The sequence below is a fragment of the Glandiceps talaboti genome, chromosome 6 (assembly GCF_964340395.1).
Source record: "Glandiceps talaboti chromosome 6, keGlaTala1.1, whole genome shotgun sequence".
NCBI lineage: Eukaryota > Metazoa > Hemichordata > Enteropneusta > Spengelidae > Glandiceps > Glandiceps talaboti.
Window position 1 is genome coordinate 7653266 of NC_135554.1, and position 21542 is coordinate 7674807.

Below are 21542 nucleotides of genomic sequence, written 5' to 3' on the forward strand. Positions count from 1 at the left end.
TGTGACATGTTTGTCATGTTTTTCGTAGTTTTTACCACAATATATAGATGTTATTCCCCTATATTTTTCTTTGTTCAGCCAATGAAAAAACGAGTAATCTAACGGGGTTTATGGCCACTACGAGTCGCTAGACTAAATGAAGAAAGATATTGTCGAGTAACATAATTAGACTATCACCAGCAATATCAGAGAAAATTCGGTGAAAGTGGTGACAATTTTGATCTTTTTGACTGATATTTCACACGCAGGAGAACCAGTGACATGTAGACACTCGATGTCGTAACATAGACGCATGTTGTAATGAACGAGTACATGTTCCATATTTTTGTCTTATGCATGGTTCGATACACTATATACCTGGTTGGTAATTTTGTTTAGTATACTCACGTTTCAATTTCTTACAGTGGCTAAATTGCCTTTGTTAATAAACAACACAGCTATATTATTTTATATGGCTTGGCTAATACAATGTGGGAGTACATATAAACACATTCAAAGTGTCATCAAAGTGGAATGCAAATGTACAATTTGTTAGAGTTCAATATAAAGATATATGAATGACTCATTTTAATGAATCACGAGTAGTGAATCAATCATAATGTCATACATAGTGTTGCACTTATCGAAATAGTTTTCATTTCTCATTTTCTTAATATATCAGACCATCATTGATGTATAAATAAACACCCTGGTTCTGTCTATACCATATTTATGTTGTGTTTGATATTTACCGGTAGGTAGTATTCACAATTAGATCTGTACATTATCTGCTACGGTGAGGTTGTATGTTAATTGTGTGCCAGATGTCAGCATAATTGATCTATCTTTCTTCCTTTCTGCTAGAGAGAGAGAGAGAGAGAGAGAGAGAGAGAGAGAGAGAGAGAGAGAGAGAGAGAGAGAGAGAGAGAGAGAGAGAGAGAGAGAGAGAGAGAGAGAGAGAGAGAGATTAATATTAGAACATATAGTGTTGGTACTTGCAAGGAATACAATACAATACAACATACTGCATTGCAATACCGAACAATGAAATACACAAGAAAACAAATACAGAGCAGTCAGTATAAAATAAAACAATACCATGCCATACAATGTATAGCGTTATGATACTGTGACAAGTAATGTATTAAAATACATTTGAAAAGTTTGTAATACACACCAAGTAAAACAAAATGTCCTTACCTCGGTCGCACGTAGCTCGTTATTCAAAGTTTGCATATGTTGCAAACGAGTCCAGATAGGCAAGAAGAGCGTCGTAGATATATTGATACTGGGCCTGTAAAGGAAAAGTTTTCTTAGTGGCAGAGTTACTGATAAAAGTCAAAGATCACTCGTGTCGATTATAATCCATCATTTTAGACTACGTATTGCCTGACTATAAGACCTTATGTAGCAGCTATTTCCGTGAAAATAGCTGCTAATTACTATCCCTATATCCAAACCTTAGTTTGGATATAGGGACACTATAGCTATAGTTGCGTTTTTCTCCAAGGGCAAAATTCAAGAAGCAAACACGTCATCTGAGCTTTGCTTCCTTTATAAAATAAATAAATCATATATACCCATGTGCTGTTATATAGCAACTAATCCGCTTGGCTTGCAACATACGGGCAATAGTTACTACATTACATCCCTCATGGAAATTGGCATCTAGTAGACTAAGTGGCCTCATAGCCATGTAATAAGTGTATAGTAGCACATCACATTCCCACGATGTATTGTTGCCATATATAGGATCCCAGCGAAACATTAATAGTGTCGTGGGAGATATGAATCGTGCCCTTTTTATGCAAATTGTGGTCACGGTGGTAACAGGACAAATGCCCCCCCCCCCCCCCGGACAAACGCCCCCCCCCCCCCCCCGGACAAATACCCCTGTAGGACAAATGGCCCACCGAACAAATGCCTACGGTAGGACCATGGCTCAAGATTCAACCAAGGAAGGCATGTTTTTAGGGTTACTTAGCATATTTCTATGATAGTGTGATTGAAAGACGTGATTTCCGGCGGTGTACTTAAAATTAAAAATACGACATAGGTACAACACCTGATATCACTTTATAAGCACGCTTTTGGTAATAATACAATAAAAGTGTTAAAACCAAATCATGCCCTATTTGGTCAAATTCAACATTTTATGAACCTCTTCTGTCTATTCATCTGTTATACATTAAAAGTGATAAAACCATATTTTAAGTGTACTTCCAAAATCTCTTTGGATCTCTATCCGTAGGCAATGACAGTCCTACGGGGGGGGGGCGTCTGTCGGGGGGGGGGGGGCATTTGTCCTACGGGGGCGTTTGTCTGAGGGGCATTTGTCTGGGGGGGGGGTGTCCGGGGGGGGGGGTGTTTGTCCGGGGGGTATTTGTCCTAGAACCGTCACGGTGAGTCACTGGGTCATACCATGTTACATGATCTAATTATATTATACCAGTATATTGATGGCGCAAATCGAGAGATCTGATTGGTCTAGACATCGAACTAGCGCGTCTAAAATGAGCGATAATGCACGGTTGGCACGCGTCCAAATTTTGTTTGTCTACGCTAAAGGAGCGTTGAGTTGTAGTCCGCCATGATACTGATAGTGAACTCTGCGAATTGTCAGAGGAGAATTTTCTCTCAATGAGACAATATTTTATGAGAAATTATGAAGGAAATTTCGAAAGCAACCAAGTCATCGCGTGTTTGTACAAATCATCGCCTACTACATGTACTAAGGTCAAGGTATGCACGAGATCGATCCTAGCCTCAGCGCAGCTTGAGTGGAAACATTGGTGCTGTCCTGTCATAAAATGAAGCAAGTGTAGGAGCTAACACTGACCGACTTACCATTAATCTAAATATAAATTTGTCTGGGATCCTGTCCTAGAGTATCAGTCATCAATATAATCCGAGAGGGAAATCCTCAAACCCGAAAATCTACTGACGTAACTTCCAGTAATATAAATACATCGTAATTAATCAACCTGCCGCCATGTCTATGTCTCACTTTACCGAGTCGCGAATTCGGCCGGGAACGATCGAAGCACGCTGTTTTCAATAAACTACTTCAAGTTTATACCTTGAGTCAAACAGGTTGTTTATCCATCACTGTGCACTTTTAATGAGCCGATCAATGTACAGATTATCCCTAGAAACGACTAGCAGATAAAATAAATCCAGTCGCTGCCAAGATCAGCGATCTGTCTTGAAAGCAGCGTTATTGTTATGCTAAATTAGTCACAGAGGCACATATGAAACGAGAAAACGTTAGTTCTTATCTTGTTTCCTATATTTTCAATATACTAGTATAATATAATAGCGATAAACCACCCCCTGGGGAAGGTATACCACTCGGTTTTGACCAGTGAACTCAATATATGCACTCGCTTTCGCTCGTGCATATATTTCGTTCACTGGTCAAAACCTCTTGGTATACCATCCCCAGCGGGTGGTTTATTGCTTAATTAATGAATATTTTCTGGTAATGATCTGTTAACTGACCCGAACACCATCGCCCATTTCCGTGTCCACCGTGAATGTGTATTTCATAATACTGTTAAGTGATTTAATTTTTTAGGATATCTTGATCACTCCATCAACATTAGTTTTATGAAAATGACAATTTCGAAAACTTACTACAGTCTCCACCATTTGAGGTCTGTTTTCTCTTATTGTCTTGACTGCTTGGAATACATTCACGATTTGTTCCATCTTAACCTGTTCATAGACAGCGAAAAAAGCACAGAAGACACCACTGCGTCCAAGACCATTTCTGTTGAAAATAAATACGAGTTTTAGAACTTGAATTTTCATCTCCTTGTCGATATAGTTGATATGTATGACACTGAAGTAAAGTTTTGAGTGACTTGTTAGATGTATATACTAATAAACACACGCACGGAGATCTTTAAAATCACAACATTTACAGTCACGTACATAGTATCCATGGATACACCATACTCCAATTTCAAAACAACCCGAGATCATCTGGCCGTGCAACGATGGACGTTGCCTTTGAAAATGTTGAGCCTTGATGCCGAGACCTCCTCCTTTGAACAACTATCCCTACTTAAGTTTTCGAGTATATTGATTATGAATTTAGTATGTGTAAACATTTCTGCGTATTTCGCTATCAATTATCTAATTACCCTTTAGTGAGTTATTGTATTCTTATACATTCGATCCACTACTTGTTTGTGAATGACATCAAGAAGCAATGTCTTATTAGTCTTCACGCCACCATGTGTCCGACAAGATTATAATCTGGTCAAGTTACAAAACAAAACAGTTGGACTGAAATTGCCATGGAAATTCACCAATGTTATATCTTCTGCTAATAGTGAAATGTGTCCACCATAGCTAGTTCTTACAATGCCCATTATACGTATTGGCACTTACAGAGTTTCCATGGTTACAGCATATTTCAACTTCAAAACAGCACGAGATCATCTCTCAGTGCAACAATGGACGTTGCTTTAGCAACTTTGAGCTTGGATACTGAGACCTACTTTGAAAAGCTATCCCTAATTGAGCTTTAGTGTATTGTGAGTTTTACTCAGTATAAACATTTCTGCTTATTTCGCTATTAATTACCTAATTTTTAGCAGATTTAATTATTGTATTGTTATACTTTCGAATCACTGCTTTTTTTGTGAATGGCGTGTAGAACCAGCGTCTTATTAGTCCTCACGCCGCGATGTGTCTGATAAGAATAATATAATGTGGTCCAATTACAGAACAATTGGACGGAAATTGCTATGGACATTCCCTAATGATATATCTTTAATTATTCCAATGCCCATTACATGTTGATATATACGACGTAAATATACACGAACCTGCAGTGAACTGTTATACGATTGTCACCTGTCTGCTGCTGAGCTTTCTCAACCAATGTCAACATTTCAGACATTACGGATGGAGAATAAGGTATTTCTTTGTTAGCTGGCCATGTCGTTAGTTGTAAATGTGTAATGGTACGTTTGACAGCGGTTTGATGTCGCTAGTAACAGGGAAATTTGTATGAAAGAAAAAATAGTTGACATTAAGGAACAATATGTTATGTAAGTTAATAGTCACCATATGTTTTGGCTCGTATATTTTGAAAAACACATATTTAGCCCATTATCGTCATTTCTGGTTACAAGTCAGTGACAGTTCCACAAATATATATATATATATATATATATATATATATGGTACACATGTGTGGCATCTGATAATATGAATATATAGATGGAAGGCAAAGGAAATGCATTCTAAAACATGATTGTTAACACTCGCAAGTAAAGTGATGTATATTAACATGAATCTACCTTGTTGAACAAATCAAAACTTCTTTGTACAAATGTGGTAACCTTAAAATGTTCACCTTGCTAGAATGGTTGGTCAAAGTAATACTTCTCTCAATGATGTCATCATTATCTTGAATTTGTGTAACTTCTACTTCAAATGGACCATATCTCACACTTTCCTCGTCACACCAGTATTGTCCACTTATCTATTCAGACAACGAAAATATATTTGAAGAATGGTTGATGTCATTAGTGTTTGAGATTATATCAACATAGCTGTCTTTATTTGTATGTATGTATGTATGTATGTATGTATGTATGTATGTATGTATGTATGTATGTATGTATGTATGTATGTATGTATGAATGTCTGTCTGTCTGTCTGTCTGTCTGTCTGTCTGTCTGCCTGCCTTCCTACCTATCTACCTATCTACCTATCTATCTATCTATCTATCTATCTATCTATCTATCTATCTATTTATGTATGCACCTTGTATGCATATATATATATATATATATATATATATATATATATATATATATATATATATATATATATATATATATATATATATATATATCTTTCCAAGTATAACTTACCATATCTTCACTATCCATATCATTTAGCATAACAATGGTATTTGTCTTGTAATCGTACACCATTCTCCAGAAATCAACAACAGTATGTGACATCGGCATTTGTGTGGCCAGGAAGGCATCTTTACGTGTGTATGCCTAAAATTGATAAATTTAATAGAAGATACAATAAATCCACTTTTAAATACCAGACGAAAATTAGGTCATATACCCCCTCATAGACTAGTTCAATTTTAGATATGATTATATAACTTTAACTGGTGTTCATAAAGTTCAAGCTTGTTATTAACATCGCTGCCAGACCTCATGGCATCTGTCTCTGAAGATAGAGGGCACTTTAACGTTCTTTACAGCGGTATGTACTTGCTGAGTTTGGAAATAACCTATATATATATATATATATATATTAGCAAAATTTACCATGTAATTACAAGTTACTAAAACGTTATCTTACTAGAACAGTTAGAAAATCACTTACGGTGAGAAAGCTGGCATTGATATAGTCAGTGGAACCCTCGATGTCTACGGGTGTTGTCAGGAGTGGTCTACATCGATCAACTGTGGGTAAACAATTTGAGATAAAAACGCTAAAACTGAATATCGTAATATTCTGCTTCACACCGATCTCAACTGATGCATTGTTGCTCGTAATGTAATTGTCATCTTGATTTGTTCGAGTTAGTTTTGTCTAGGTTGAATATAAACAATCCTCTGAGAGTAGCTGATAAGTCAATATAAATTTTATTTTTCCTTCACGGTTAACATATTGCTCTATGGAATGTACATACTCAAGTGATATTTTATGTATGGGTGTACTTACTTGGTATCACATCTGTGTATCTATTTTTATTCTTATTTTTAGTTCTCCTCCCGTCAGAACATTCACTGTCATTTGGTAGACAGCATACCTCATTAAGGACCTTATTAAAGTGAGACAAAAATAGAGAATTATTCCAAGCATTGTTATGTGTCTGCTTATGCAACAGTGTGTCTAACTATTAAAGAGAGAGAGAGAGAGAGAGAGAGAGAGAGAGAGAGAGAGAGAGAGAGAGAGAGAGAGAGAGAGAGAGAGAGAGAGAGAGAGAGAGAGAGAGAGAGAGAGAGAGAGAGAGAGGGGGGGGGGAGAGAGAGAGAGGGGGGGAACTGGCTGCCTGATTGCATACATACATACATACATACATACATACATACATACATACATACATACATACATACATATATACATAGACATACAAATGTGTACATATATGTTACAGGGAGAGGGGTATGTAGGCAAGCACATAGACATACTTTTAAGCGAGGAACCACACGTGATTTAGTTATATACAGGATTTACTTACTCGGAATTCTTTATCTAAAGCAGACAATTTTGTCCCTTTATCCTTTATCTTTAATACAGTTAGCTTCATTCTCAAATCTGCTGTCGGTATTTCCATGTTTCCAAAAAGAGTTGCCTCTAATACTGCTTTGTAGGTAAATTCATATTGGTCCTATATATGAACGATGAAGAGGAAACGGGTATATATGCATCTAATATTGACACAAACAATTCAACGATAATCATAACGAAAATTCGTATAGTATAAATAGTCCATTGGTATTTCGATTGTGTACTACCTTTGTTCAATTAATGTAAACGAGATTATTTAATTATTATTTTGTCCCATATAAAACCTTCTTTGATAAACCAGTTACTTCAGTCTATAAATAGACTGTTATTATACAATGAACATTAAGTTAAAAAGAGGGTTTTTTTTGTCCTTAGGTACAATTTTACGTACAAGTGTCTGCACAAAATTCATCCGGTCTTGCCTGGCTTGATATACGAAATTGAAAATGTCGATTTTTCCTTCTGCCTCAGCCATCTCTAACATGGAATCGATTGTAATAAATGTCCCAGTACGCCCAACACCAGCACTAGGTAAAGATGTGAGACCAGCATGCATTAGAATTATATTTAGCGAATATAGAATCATAAAATTAATTGTAAGATTGACCGGATGTCATTTGTGTCCGCCATCACAACATTCGTAGGGGGCAACAAACTAAATGCCTTCCATAAAGATGCAAATGTCACTGTTAAAATTTTAACGCTACTAAGTAAACGTGTCTTTTTCTAGAACTTAATCATGTAATATATGTGTGTGTGAGTTGTAATCTTGCTGTACCTCGTGTAAAGTCAACAAGGCGCAAAGTTTGTTATCGTAATTTCAAGAGCATCGACATGGCAGAAATGCGCAAAGACATCCAAGCATCACCTCTTGTCACAAGCCACACTTCCGATCTGACTACTATCATAAATCAATACAACACAACCTTGCACCAATATATTAACCACCATGCCCCAGAGAAGACTCGCACCATCACTTTAAGACCACATGTACATGCACCTTGGTACTCTGATGTAATTCATGCCGCCAAGCTAAAGAAGAGACAACATGAAAGGAAATGGATGTCATCTGGACTTGAGATTGACAAACAGATCTTCAAAGAAGAATGTAAGGCATACCATCATATGATTGAGAGTGCTAAATCTACTTACCACTCGGACAGAATTGCTAACTGTGATCAGAAAAATCTTTTCAAGATTATTGACAAGATGCTGACTCCAGAAGATGACAATACATTACCAGCTTCCGATTGCCCTGAAAAACTGGCAAACAAATTTGCTAACTACTTCGACAGTAAAATCAACAGTCTTAGAGAGGACCTTGATGAATTAGTAGTACCAACAGTGAACACTGTCAACTCCCGTACACCTATTGCCAAGAGACTCAGCGAATTCTCACCTGTGTCATCAGAGCTGGTCCGTAAGATAATTATGGATTCACCAAATAAACACTGTCAACTGGACCCTCTACCAACCTGGATGCTGAAGGAATGTATAGATGAACTTTTACCATCGATTACGGAAATCATCAATGCTTCATTGGCAAGTGGATGTGCTCCCAACTCATTCAAGACAGCCTTAATTACACCCATCATCAAAAACCTGAAAAATGACCCCAATGACCTCAAGAATTACAGACCATTATCAAACTTACCGTTCCTGTCAAAAGTTCTGGAGAAAGTAGTGGCACATGAACTTCATCATCACCTACAAAGCAATGACCTATATGCAAAGATGCAGTCTGCATACCGTAAACGCCACAGTACAGAAACCGCTATCATTCGTGTTTATAATGATATTCTTCATGCTATTGATGGACACCAAGATGTTATACTTGTCCTATTAGATCTGTCTGCAGCATTTGACACGATTGACCATCAAATCTTAATAGACAGAATGCATAAGCGGTTTGGGATAGATGGCACAGTACTCTCCTGGTTTAGGTCATACCTCCAGCATCGAACACAACATGTAACAGTAAACAATGCAAAGTCTGCCTGTCACAGCCTAAACTTTGGAGTCCCACAGGGATCAGTTCTAGGTCCAATACTCTTTACCATGTATGTCGCACCCTTAGAGGATCTGATTTCACAACATAATCTAAACAGTATGATGTATGCTGATGACTCTCAACTTTACCAGATGATGAAACGATCACAACACATGAACACAGTCTCGCGTATTGAAGCATGCATTGCTGATATACGAACTTGGTATGCATCGAATAAATTAAAGCTTAATGACAGTAAAACAGAGATAATCCACTTCTCATCTCGATTCAGTAAAACCAATCCTGTACCATGTATCACAATTTGGGACAGCACTGTCAACACATCATCCACAACACGTGACCTTGGTGTTATACTTGACTCGGAACTTAGAATGACTTGTCATGTAAATAACATCTGCAGAGCAGCATCCCTAGCCACTCGAAAGATCGGCCAAATTAGAAAGTACCTCGACAATACCAGTACCGAAAGACTAATCCATGCATTTGTTACCTCTAGGCTGGATTATTGTAATTCCATCCTCTATGGATTACCAGACAAAGAGATCAACAAACTTAAACGTGTGCAGAACACAGCTGTTAGACTTGTTGCCAAACTACGCAAATATGATCATGTCTCACCAGTAGTATTACATAATCTTCATTGGTTACCTGTACGTCAACGTATTGCATACAAAATCTTGCTCGTCACCTACAAGGCTGTCAAAAAACTGTCACCATCCTACATCATTGAACTAATACCCATACACAAGCCAACGCGTGCCCTACGTTCTAGTACTCATCTTACACTTGCCATTCCACGTGTTGCAACTACCACTTACGGAGATCGTGCATTCACTGTTTCCGGTCCTAAGTTATGGAACTCTCTCCCAATTCACATTAGGAGAGCAGTATCGATCGAAACATTCAAGTCCCAACTAAAGACATACTTGTTTACAAACTTTTAGAACATACTATACTTTTTTATGCAGTAGTCAATAAGTTGTTTTTTTTAGTGAATTTCAAGTTGTCTTTTTTTTTTTTTTTTTTTTTTTTTTGCAAATTAAGTTTGTGCCATACTCTTGTCTACAAACGTTCAGGACATATTGTACTTTAAATAATAATCAATAGTGAACGTCAAGTTTTTGGTTTTGGTTTTGATTTCTATGCAAATCAAGTTTGTGCTTCTTTTTTTTCAGTATTGTAAAGCGCATTGAGGCTGTTGCGTAATGCGCTGATAAGAATTTATTATTATTATTATTATTATTATTATTATTATTATTATTATTATTATTATTATTATTATTATTATTATCTGTATAGAAACCATGCTGATGAACATGCTTTAAAGACCATGTATACGCCTTGACACTATTTATGTATCAATTGTATTATATTGAATGTGCAAATTCTTTACGTTGAATTTGGTAAATTCAACAATGATAACTCGTGTCTCCATTATATCATATTTATCGATGTGGTCTTTCACTTCCACTAGTCATATGTGTACTTAATGTCACCTAACAATATATTTTTTACATACTTTGATTCCAAAATTAACATAGACAATTATAAATAACATTTCAGTATTTTTGTGAATACTCACCTGCAGTGAACTACTAATGGACCAGCATTAGATGGATTGTAGGCTCTGATACGCCGAAGAAATGACAACACAGCAGACGGATATTGTGGAACACCCATGTCAGGCCACACGGTGAAATGAAATTGCTTTATTTCACGAACTTTCGTTTGGTCCACCTAACGAAGCACACAGGAAAATATTTATATATTTTAGTCATACACAGGAAACGGGTGCATGCTTAGAAATAAGTCTCCTTTCCTTTGCCAAGTCTGTATTTTGTTAAAGAATGCTAGAGACAGAAATACAGAAAAAATGTTTGCTGTAAAAAATCAATGCGTTGATTAATGACATAAAAGTAAATACACAATTAGATACCACAACTAATAATACAAATCTAGCGTGCCATTTCATAGACTAATTTTGACGTGTACCTAGAGGTTTGGCGATCACTATACACCAAATGTATCATTACTACTAATGATAGACGTGATGAAATATAATTAATCTCTCTGATATGAATCAGTGTCGCCGTGCTATAGAGTAAACCAATTTGACTCAGTCATATATAATTCATAGCTTACCTTTTTCACATGCAGAGTTCGGATCATGGAATCTACAAACACTTCTTCACGGACATTCTTTACTGATATATCTCCATACAGTTTATCACCTTCAGGTTGGTCTGGCCAGTACTTAACACATTTCTCCTGAAAGTAAAAAGGATTTCATTTCTAATAACATAACCCGAACTTCATTGACCAGCGCATCCTCCTCCACAAACTCTCCATCATTTAAAAATATTTATCTGTTAGTTGGGTTTGGCTTTAGACATGTAACGAACTACATTTAGCTTAAAATAAATGTAGATAGTTTATACCATTATGAACATTCGATATAATTATATTTCACCTCTCCCTCACCTTGTTACTTTCCCTTAAATTTGTAGCCATCAGTATGCAAGCACTCTTTTCCTGCCATACCATTCTCCATAAATCAGCCACTGTCGATGTTTTCGGACCTACATTTCAACAATACGAAAAAGCGCACACTGTTAAATCTCAGTTTAAAATTAATACTTATAATTAATTAATTAATTAATTATTTATTTATTTATTTATTTATTTTTGGGTTTTTTTTTCACTGTGACAAAGTCGGGCAGTCCACACACGTAACGAAAACGTATAAGTGTGGACCACAAAAACACTTTTACATAGATATAAATGACAATAGTGAACAAGTAGCACTACACAATTAAATGAAAACACCTAAAATTACAATATAGACCACACTCAGTACAACGACAAACTGACACTTAGGTACATAACAGGGATTGTTATGATAAAACGTGTTCACGAGTAGCTCATAATAATAGTTTGGAGTATTTAAATTCTTCAAATGCTTGTTTTTAAGAAAACAAAAGATTGGAAGGAAAACAAAAAATGAATAAAACGTAGCTCAGAAAATGCAAGCTGAGTAAATAATATTTGTTTAAGATATGTACCTCAACATACATGCGACTTTACAATCAAGAAAGTTTTTCTTTAGTTACACGATAGATACTTACCCTGAGTAGCTATGTAAGCCTTTTTTTTCTTGTAGCCCTGTAAAATGTGTAAACGATAAATGTAAACATTATAGAAAATATATTACGCACACTGATAAAACCACAACATGTATATTATTGAAAATATTTTGCCATATACTTAAATATCATTGCAAATCATATATTTCTATCAAACGTGACCCTAAACAAGATAATTTACAAAATAGTATAAATGCCAGGATTCATATGTTACTAAGATTAAGAGATACAGATGATAGCCTACATTGATATACGATGCATTAATGTAGTCAGACGTCAGTTCTTCACTTTCATTATCCAGTATAACCCTTGAATGATCATCTGCAAATAGAGATGCAGACATTCTAAAGTACATATAGATAGTAACATATATCTTATAGCTAAACATGGCTTCTACCACATGTTGAGAAAGTAAATAACAGTACTTGTTAAATATGCATTTATGAAATATCCAAATGACAATCTAATTATAGGTTAAGCACAAGTTTACTGTTATCAGATTAAGATCACTTTACAGCTTTTTACATCGCTATAACATAATCTGTACCAAACATTTACTAACTCTTTGTCAAATCAAGCAATTATTTACATATTTGGTATTGTTAGATTAGGACAGGAAAATTTAGAAACATGGTATACTATGCTGCAGTCTGGTAATATGTTACATTTTCAATCCTGTATTGTGTCATTAGTGCATTTCACCAGTTAGTTATACGGAGACCCTATACAGACCAACACAACTTAAAGTATCTGTTTATATTAAAAACTAAAAAGTATATGGAAAGTTAACTTACATGCCATTATATTCCTGAAACGGTTCTTTGGTTTATTTACATCTGTCACCGCAAATGTATATGGCGCAATATCATCTGACGGCAACAACTTTAATTTTATATTTAAAAAAAAAACATTTAAAACATGAACAAAATTCATATATAATGATCGTAAATTACCAACTTCCTACCGAATCCCTACGAAATAAACAAATATATGCATTTGTAATAACTACATGTACCAGGAAACAACACTAGGTAATAATTGACAAATCTATAAAAAATTACGATACAAGAACCAACAATGGCATTGTTTCTCTCTAGAAAATGATTCATCTTAAAGATCTCAGTACATGTATTAACTACTAGTAAATTTTAGGTGTAATTATAAGAAAGTTGGTGTTTTTGTGTAGACGTCTATACCTCAAATTTGCATATTATTATGTTGTCGTTCTTAAAATCACGTAAACAGGGTATCCTTTCGATCACATGCCTCTTGTGTACTCTGTTGTGTCTGTGAAACAAATAAACTTCACCTTGTGGTCAAGTTGAAGATGTATGATAACACTGTTAAAAAGACTAGGTATGTTGAAAAAAGTGCCCAATGTCTTCTTGCGCCTTGGATTAAAATTTGTAAATACATAACAATATTGTATGTGTGTATTAAGCATATATATATATATATATATATATATATATATATATATATATATATATATATATATATATATATATATATATATATATATATATAATATATATATATGGTGCAAAGGTATGCCTTAAAGTATTATATACCACATAGTCACAATGTACAAATGGGGAATTTGCCTGACATCTCAAGCATTGCGATTACATCAATCGTCGGCAATGTTGTTGTTGTGACAAAGGTTAAGGTGAATGGCAAGATTTGTATGTATTTTTGAAAGCTTCCACCTGGTTAAAATTAAGGTAGACACTTTAATGGAGCATCGTTTGAGTTATTGCATTTAATATTGATGTTTCGCCACACATGCTACAGACATTCGGTCAGATTTTATATTTGATTCGAAGTAGTGTCAATGACATACTCGGTAGGCTAGTTTGAATGAAATCGGCTATTGTCTATATCGCGTGGATGGGAATATACAGACAAGCGAAGCTTAAGGTGTCTGTAACAGCCACAATATGTGCCTGGAACCCGGGTAGGGGTGGAACATTTACTGGAAAAATTATTTACCTTATATTCCGCTTTAAATCCGTCAGTATCACTTGCTTTCTTTCTTTTTATGTATGATGCTAGATCTTTTATCTTGATTTGTTTTATACACATTCCCCGTGCTGCAACACCTTCAGTATTATCCATGACTGTAGTATCCTGTTTTGGGGGTAGTACAGGTTTAGGCTTAGGTGTTGGTTTTACCCGCTGCACAACTTCTACTTCGTCATGCATTGCAACCTCCTGTTCAACTGTTCTTACATTCGCATATGGATTCTCGACAGGAACAATTGGCATGAAATCTGTAAAATATATTTAACTCATTATGAATGTAGGGAGGAGTGGTATTCTGGGTTATATGAGGAGTGTCATATAAATAACCCATTTATCAAACAATAGTAGACAAACAGAAAGAGAGTACTATGTTTCTTTTCCAGAATGAAATGTACTAAATAATAAATGTACTAAGTATAAGGAAAACATAGTAAGGAATACATTATATTATAGCAATTACCGTGCGTTTCTTGTGTAGTACATTCGTCATTCTCTTTCCTTTTTTTCAATCTGAAGACATCACCCAATGACTTACCAGTTCTAAAAAGAACACATAGATTATAAAGGATGTTTTTTGACCTCGTATAAGAATAAGCTTGATCTATTACGAAACTAATATGTTTAATTTCCCATTCCACGGCTAACATGACTTAAGTCTGTAAGATCAACAGATACACAAATCGACAATTCTAAAAAGCTATCAATTACTCAAAGAGGAAGCCTCTCAATCAATAAATCAATGAATGGACAATCCATTCCTCTCTCTCTCTCCCTCTCCCTCTCCCTCCCCCCCCTCTCTCTCTCTCTCTCTCTCTCTCTCTCTCTCTCTCTCTCTCTCTCTCTCTCTCTCTCTCTCTCTCTCTCTCTCTCTCTCTCTCTCTCTCTCTCTCTCTCTCTCTCTCTCTCTCTCTCTCTCTCTCTCTCTCTCTCTCTCTCTCTGAAATATAATGACATCGCTTTCACCAGTTATGACATTGAATATTTAAGCTCGTCAGCATTTGAAAAGTGTGTTGGTTTGTGAGTGAGTGGGTGGGTGAGTGAGTGAGTGAGTGATTGGGATTCACTCACTCACTCACTCACTCACTCACTCACTCACTCACTCACAAACCTACGTACCTTTCACTGGATAACGCATTTAAACATGCAATGTCATAACAGGGTAAAGTTATGCTTAGTTACTTCAACACAATATAAATGTGTAACAAGTTGATGTCATTATATTTCAACATTGCAGTAGTATTCAATACATATTTGGCATTTTATTTCCAATTAAGACAACAATGCGTTTCGGCGTCGACGTGAAATATAAATTATTTTACCGTCTTAAGTAGAGAAAGCCAAGTAATAACAACACCAGGAGGACGACGACCAGTCCACCTACAACCCCAGATACCATCATTGCAACAAGTGAACTTGTAGGACTTGATATGGCTGAAAAGGAAATGTGAGTAGAGAGAATATTAACCACAAACCATATTCTTAGTGTGCAATATAGCTTTTTTACATAAATTTGAAGACAAAAACATGTGGATACCGTTGGTTAGAAACTAGTTTTGTTAAGGGCACTCATTAAACCATTCTAAAATGGGAGCGTGTAGTTCAGAAGGTTGCTACAAATCAAGATTTTCTAAAGTGGTATGCTCTGATCTCTGCATTGCCAGCTGCCTGGAAACAAAATGTTGATATGTTAACATTTACAGTTGGTCAGGACGAGGGTATGCTCGGCATTTTATTCAAAGAATATGACAGAAACACTTAGTATCATATTAAAGTGGCCATATGGATGAGAATTGGTATTTATTTTGGATTTTTATTTGATAAAACAGCTCCACTATGTTTTTATACTGGAAAGAATAATGCGAAAGAGCATATACCAAGTCTATGTTTACAACTCAATAAACTACAAAACATTAAACAATGTGTAAAATGTTTATTGTACGTACAATAACAAACTTTTTACACTTTTTCCATCTTTTTGCAATGTATTGAGTTATGAACATAGACTTGGTATATGCTCTTTCGCATTATTTTTTCAAGTATAAAAACATAGTGGAGCTGTTTTATCAAATAAAAATCCAAAACAAATACCAAATTCTCATCCATATGGCCACTTTAACCAATGCACGACAAAGCGTATCACAGCTGGTATTGTTAAGCATTATTTTTTTTTCTCCTCGATCAGAAATATTTTTCATAACCACGTTGAACAGTCTTATTCAGGAGTGGGAATATATTTACCAGTCACCTTTTCAGTTAACCTTAGATACAAAAATATGTGAATTCCAGTGGAAGCTGACACATAACATCTTAGTAACAAATGTTACCCTTTATAAAATAACACCATCTAGAGTTCCCTCAAGTGCTTGCACGTTTTGTGCAGACAATGAGGAAACTCTTCTTCATCTCCTTTTTCACTGTAACCATGTCAGCCAATTTTGGAGAATTTTTATTGATACATTCGGAAGAGGCCTGGGCTTCCAGACTCCGCTGAATCCAGAGGCTGTTTTGCTTGGAAATTCACAGTTCCCAAAAATTGTCAACTTCCTACTACTAGTTGCAAAGAGATATATTTATATTGTGAGATGTAATAAAAAGGAGCTTCACTTTGCAAACTTTATAAGCTATGTCAAGCATGTGCAGAAGACAGAATTCTTCATTGCCAACAGGAAAATCAAACTTGATAACCACATAAAAAATGGGGAAAATATGTACAACTAACTGGTCCACAACCATGACTTATATTCAATAATACATTGATCATATTGTAATGTTTCTTTGTTGATTTTTCTGACAGTTGTGTAATGTAACCTTTTCTTCTCCTTTTTGGGACTCGAATAAAAAGTTTATAAACACACACAAATAAAGAGCACTCGTTAATGGCCGGCAGTCCATAACATCACGGCACGAAATAATTGCTTCTCGAACTGTTATAATTATCGAGGACATCAAGCCGTTGGTGTAATTTATGAGGTGTTAATGTTTGCAGGTATGTGTGCTAACGCCACACCAACGAATATAAGGTTATATGTATGCTACATAAACAAAATCGAATGTATATATTGTAATTCAAATTTTATGACCCAACTTTGTGTTGGATAAAGGTGCTTCCTCTTGGATACCAAAGTAATTTAGATATCCAAATATTACTCGTTAATAAGACTCTATATACAGAAAAATATACTAGAATGTTACGATACAATAATCACTTACGTTTTGTACCGGCAGTTGCTGCGCTACTTCTATTGCTGGTACAACAACTATTTTCAGCTGTAACCTAATAGATAAACACGAGTCATGGTATCATATGTAGGTAATATATATTTCACAATGACCCAAAATGATTCAGCAAACGTGATGAAGACAAGGAATCTAGGTGTGAAGGTATTACTGTGATCATACCTGTACTGTGTAATTAGTGTCCGGATTCAGGCCATCAATCACATCTGACACATATTTACTACCATCACTCTCGATACCGAAATCCACATTGTATGTCCGTTGTTTACCAGTAGTTTTGTCCTTGAGTGTTTCCCAATAAAATAACACGTATGTCTTTATAATACCATTTGGACACTGTGGGGAATACCATGTTGCTTGTACTTCTGTGGCTGATACACCAACTGTTTGAAGGTTTAATGGCTGAGAAGGAACTGCAATATAAAACACACGGTGCATTAATCATTCCGTCATTGGATTGCATATTGTATATTACAGTAAGCCATTACATTTAATTAGGCATAAACCAATTGTATACAAACATAAATCAACAAATGACATGGAATTTATTTTTTTTTCTTTTAAAAAGACAATTATATAATTATATTGTACATATGTTTAGGTATAGGCTAACCATGTGCAAATATATCTCAATCAACGACAAATCACATAATGTTGGTATCATAAATCAAACACATGTATCCGCTACAATTCCAGGCATACTTGTTACTAGTTCAATAAACAACGCGTGGCATTATATTCACATATCATTATGTAAATGACCAACTGCATTGACATATCAGGATAACAAACTCACTCGTTTCACTGGTTGTTTTTGTAGCCACACTGGGTGTTCCTATAACACTGCTGGTAAATGCTGAGACTGTAACTGAATATTCAGTGTTGGCATAAAGGTCGTTAACAGTGTGTTCATAGGTGTCGGGGTTGAGAACATGAGAGGTAAACTTCTTCGTTGGGCCACAATTATACTCTGATATCTGTTCGTATACCAATTCATATCTTTCCAATGGACAATCTGGATTGATGTTTTCAGGATGAGACCATGTCGATCGAATAATAGAGGATGACACAACAGTACCTGTAAGGTCTTTAACTTTTGGTGCTGTTGTAAACAATCAAGATACAACATTAGTTCGATTGAGTGCTAATGTTCGACTATTAAACAAAGCTGATGACAAAAATTTATATTGTTATTCCTAAGATTATGGTTAAGGGTTTAAATGGCATTATGTACGTCTGGAGTAGTCATGCGCTGCGCCCCACCTAATACAATGCAATATGACATAACCCGTATGACGCGCATGTATAAAGCAGGCGTACTCTGGTTATTATTTGGACGAGTGCTTGCAATGAAGCTAGTTCCTATACAGCATCGTTACCATTTACTCATGCACTCACAGTATAGTCAATGTAGTTACTCTAGAAGTCCTGATATGCATGAGACGAAATTTAAAATCCATCCACAGCTACATACACAGTCACTAACATCATGCCTTTGTTAATCAGTCACAAAATTCTAACCAATAACACAGTCCCTAATAAAGTTAGTGTTTATTGAAGTAGTTATGTCCAAACATGGTATATCTATCAGCTCAGGATGCTACTTATACACTATTTATGTCGCTATAACAGTTGGGGTTCACTGATTGGATGAATAACTTCTTGTGGTGATTAAGTAACCATAACCAGACTGTGTACACTGAACGCACGAGTACAAATACCACTGCATACCCACTCTTGCACTCACGCAACATGGTGTTCTTTTTATCCGAAGGAGCCCATTTCCATACAAATATTGCACTGCAGTGCAAATGCCATTAGTATGCGTGCGCACCGGTGTAAGTAATCACTGGTGCATGTAATAATTCGCAATACTCCGTGCTCGTCGTTAGTATCGTTTAATTGAGTCATAGTATTTTTTCCAGATGTAAAATTATTTCATTAATTAACAGTAAGGAGAAATAAGATATGGACAATATGTTTGTAATGGCAACTGTTAACCCATGTCAAGGTACAAACGACTGATATACTTACGTGCAGGTAATGTTTTGTTGATTACTTGGTTACTATAAGGACCACCTCCTGCCATATTATCCATGGTCACTGTTACTTCATAACTTGTACAAGGATTGAGTTGTGTGATTATCACACTGGTGACGTCAGAATCAGCCGTTATTGTTGTGTACTCTGCATTACTTCCATTCACTCTGTAGTAGACTGTATATGACGTCACTTCACCGCATCGAAGCCTGTGGGGTTCTAATTCAACCTCGTTTAACTGAAAACAATAGATAGCATATTACATGTCAACTATTGTCCGAAAACAGGTTTTATGATTTGTCAATAAGAAAACACTAAATGTTCACACATTAAACATAAAAGCCAAGGCATATACAATACATACATCCTGTGATATATGTGCATGGTACATTGATCATAATTAACCTTTTGATAACAAACTCAATATTATCTCTGTGAAAAAATACACTTCCATTCAGAAAGTGAAAACGAGATGTTACCATCAGGGCGGCCTTTTATTTTTATTTCTCATCTCCTGAGGAATGTTCAGGTGGGGCGGGCGGTCGGGAAAAAAGGTTAAAAATAAATATCATGTCTTTTAAATTCTTTTTCCTCTTTGTCCTGTCACTCTTTACTTTGTTATTTCTAATGTTGGATTCCCAAAACCGCCAATAAAATATCTCCTCAAACTATTAGATGTGATCCGAACACATAACACGTTTGACTTTAATGGGGATTACTAAAAACAAATTTATGAGTGCAGTATGGGCTCACCAGCGACTCCAGAAATAGCTGACATTCCACAAGCTTGATTGTCACATTATTGGATGCAATATCACTTTGGACACATTTCAAAGATGATATATTCATACTATTCCGTGGCAAACAAACTGAACTTAATATTCTGAGTGAAAAGATAACTGAAATGCACTCAACATTAAAATTTTTGTTGGTACACCTTGTGATTTACAAAGTTCATAGGTTCAAACAAACCAAAACCTTGAATATCAAGACTCGCACCAAACCGACTGACACTTTTCAGTACCTTCACAGACAATCATGTCACCCAAATTCGGTCTTTAATGGTTTTATTGAAGGCGATACAATGAGGTACATACGAACGTGCAGTAGGGCAGAAGATTTCCGAAATTCTTTATAAACAAATTGACACAGAGGATACAAAGAATCAGAAGTGATTCGCTCGTTAAAGGGGGTCCGTCGTGATAATTTATTTCATTTATTTAAAAAAAAAACATAACAAATAAATTAACAGAATATTCAATCAAATACATCAGTAATGACATGGACCTGGTGGAGGTTGTAGAAATAGTTCTACAGAACTAGTCTAGCCCACAACGCTTACAGAAAGGGTTAAGTCGAAAATACAGGGTGATACTCGGGTAGCGGAAACATAAACAAAATGTGATAAGAATAATTGGTAAAATTTTGCTTTGCATGAACGAATTATAATAGGGGAGACTTATATCCAAAATCGGACAACTACTCAAGAGATTCCTCTAGTCTTCAAAACAACATATAGTCCAAACGTCAAAGTGTCTAAAACATTAACAAAACATAGGAAATAATGCAACCTTGAACCAACTCTATTCGACCAAATCAATTATAGCACAGAAAAGAAACAGAAAATCTTAAAAACATAGTTGTCACAACTAATCTGAAGTCCTCTAAAAGTAGTATAAGGCTGACAAAGGCCCTGTTGATCACAATCTGATTGAAATACTTGCACTTTTGCTTGATAATTAAAGTTTAAGCCAAACGAATGCGGGAACACTGTCTCGTTAGACAGAACAGCGACTGTTGAAGGACCAAACCAGCCGGCCCGAAAC

General features: G+C 35.7%; 1 protein-coding gene across 1 annotated transcript; it reads right to left on the reverse strand.

Moving 5' to 3' along the window:
* Positions 1-692: 692 nt before the first annotated feature.
* On the reverse strand, positions 693-19812 carry LOC144436612 (receptor-type tyrosine-protein phosphatase epsilon-like). The gene is made up of 23 exons (XM_078125436.1): positions 19711-19812; positions 18473-18778; positions 17839-18089; positions 17650-17713; positions 15759-15870; positions 14900-14979; positions 14407-14687; positions 13209-13296; positions 12659-12735; positions 12397-12433; positions 11753-11850; positions 11414-11539; positions 10854-11008; positions 7652-7787; positions 7211-7360; positions 6691-6790; positions 6349-6428; positions 5874-6008; positions 5351-5479; positions 4818-4981; positions 3616-3751; positions 1180-1273; positions 693-836 (listed from the first exon to the last, which is right to left on the reverse strand). The coding sequence occupies exons 1-22, from the start codon at positions 19772-19774 to the stop codon at positions 1199-1201; spliced, it is 2844 nt and encodes a 947-aa protein (XP_077981562.1). The 5' UTR covers positions 19775-19812; the 3' UTR covers positions 693-836; positions 1180-1198.
* Positions 19813-21542: the final 1730 nt, after the last annotated feature.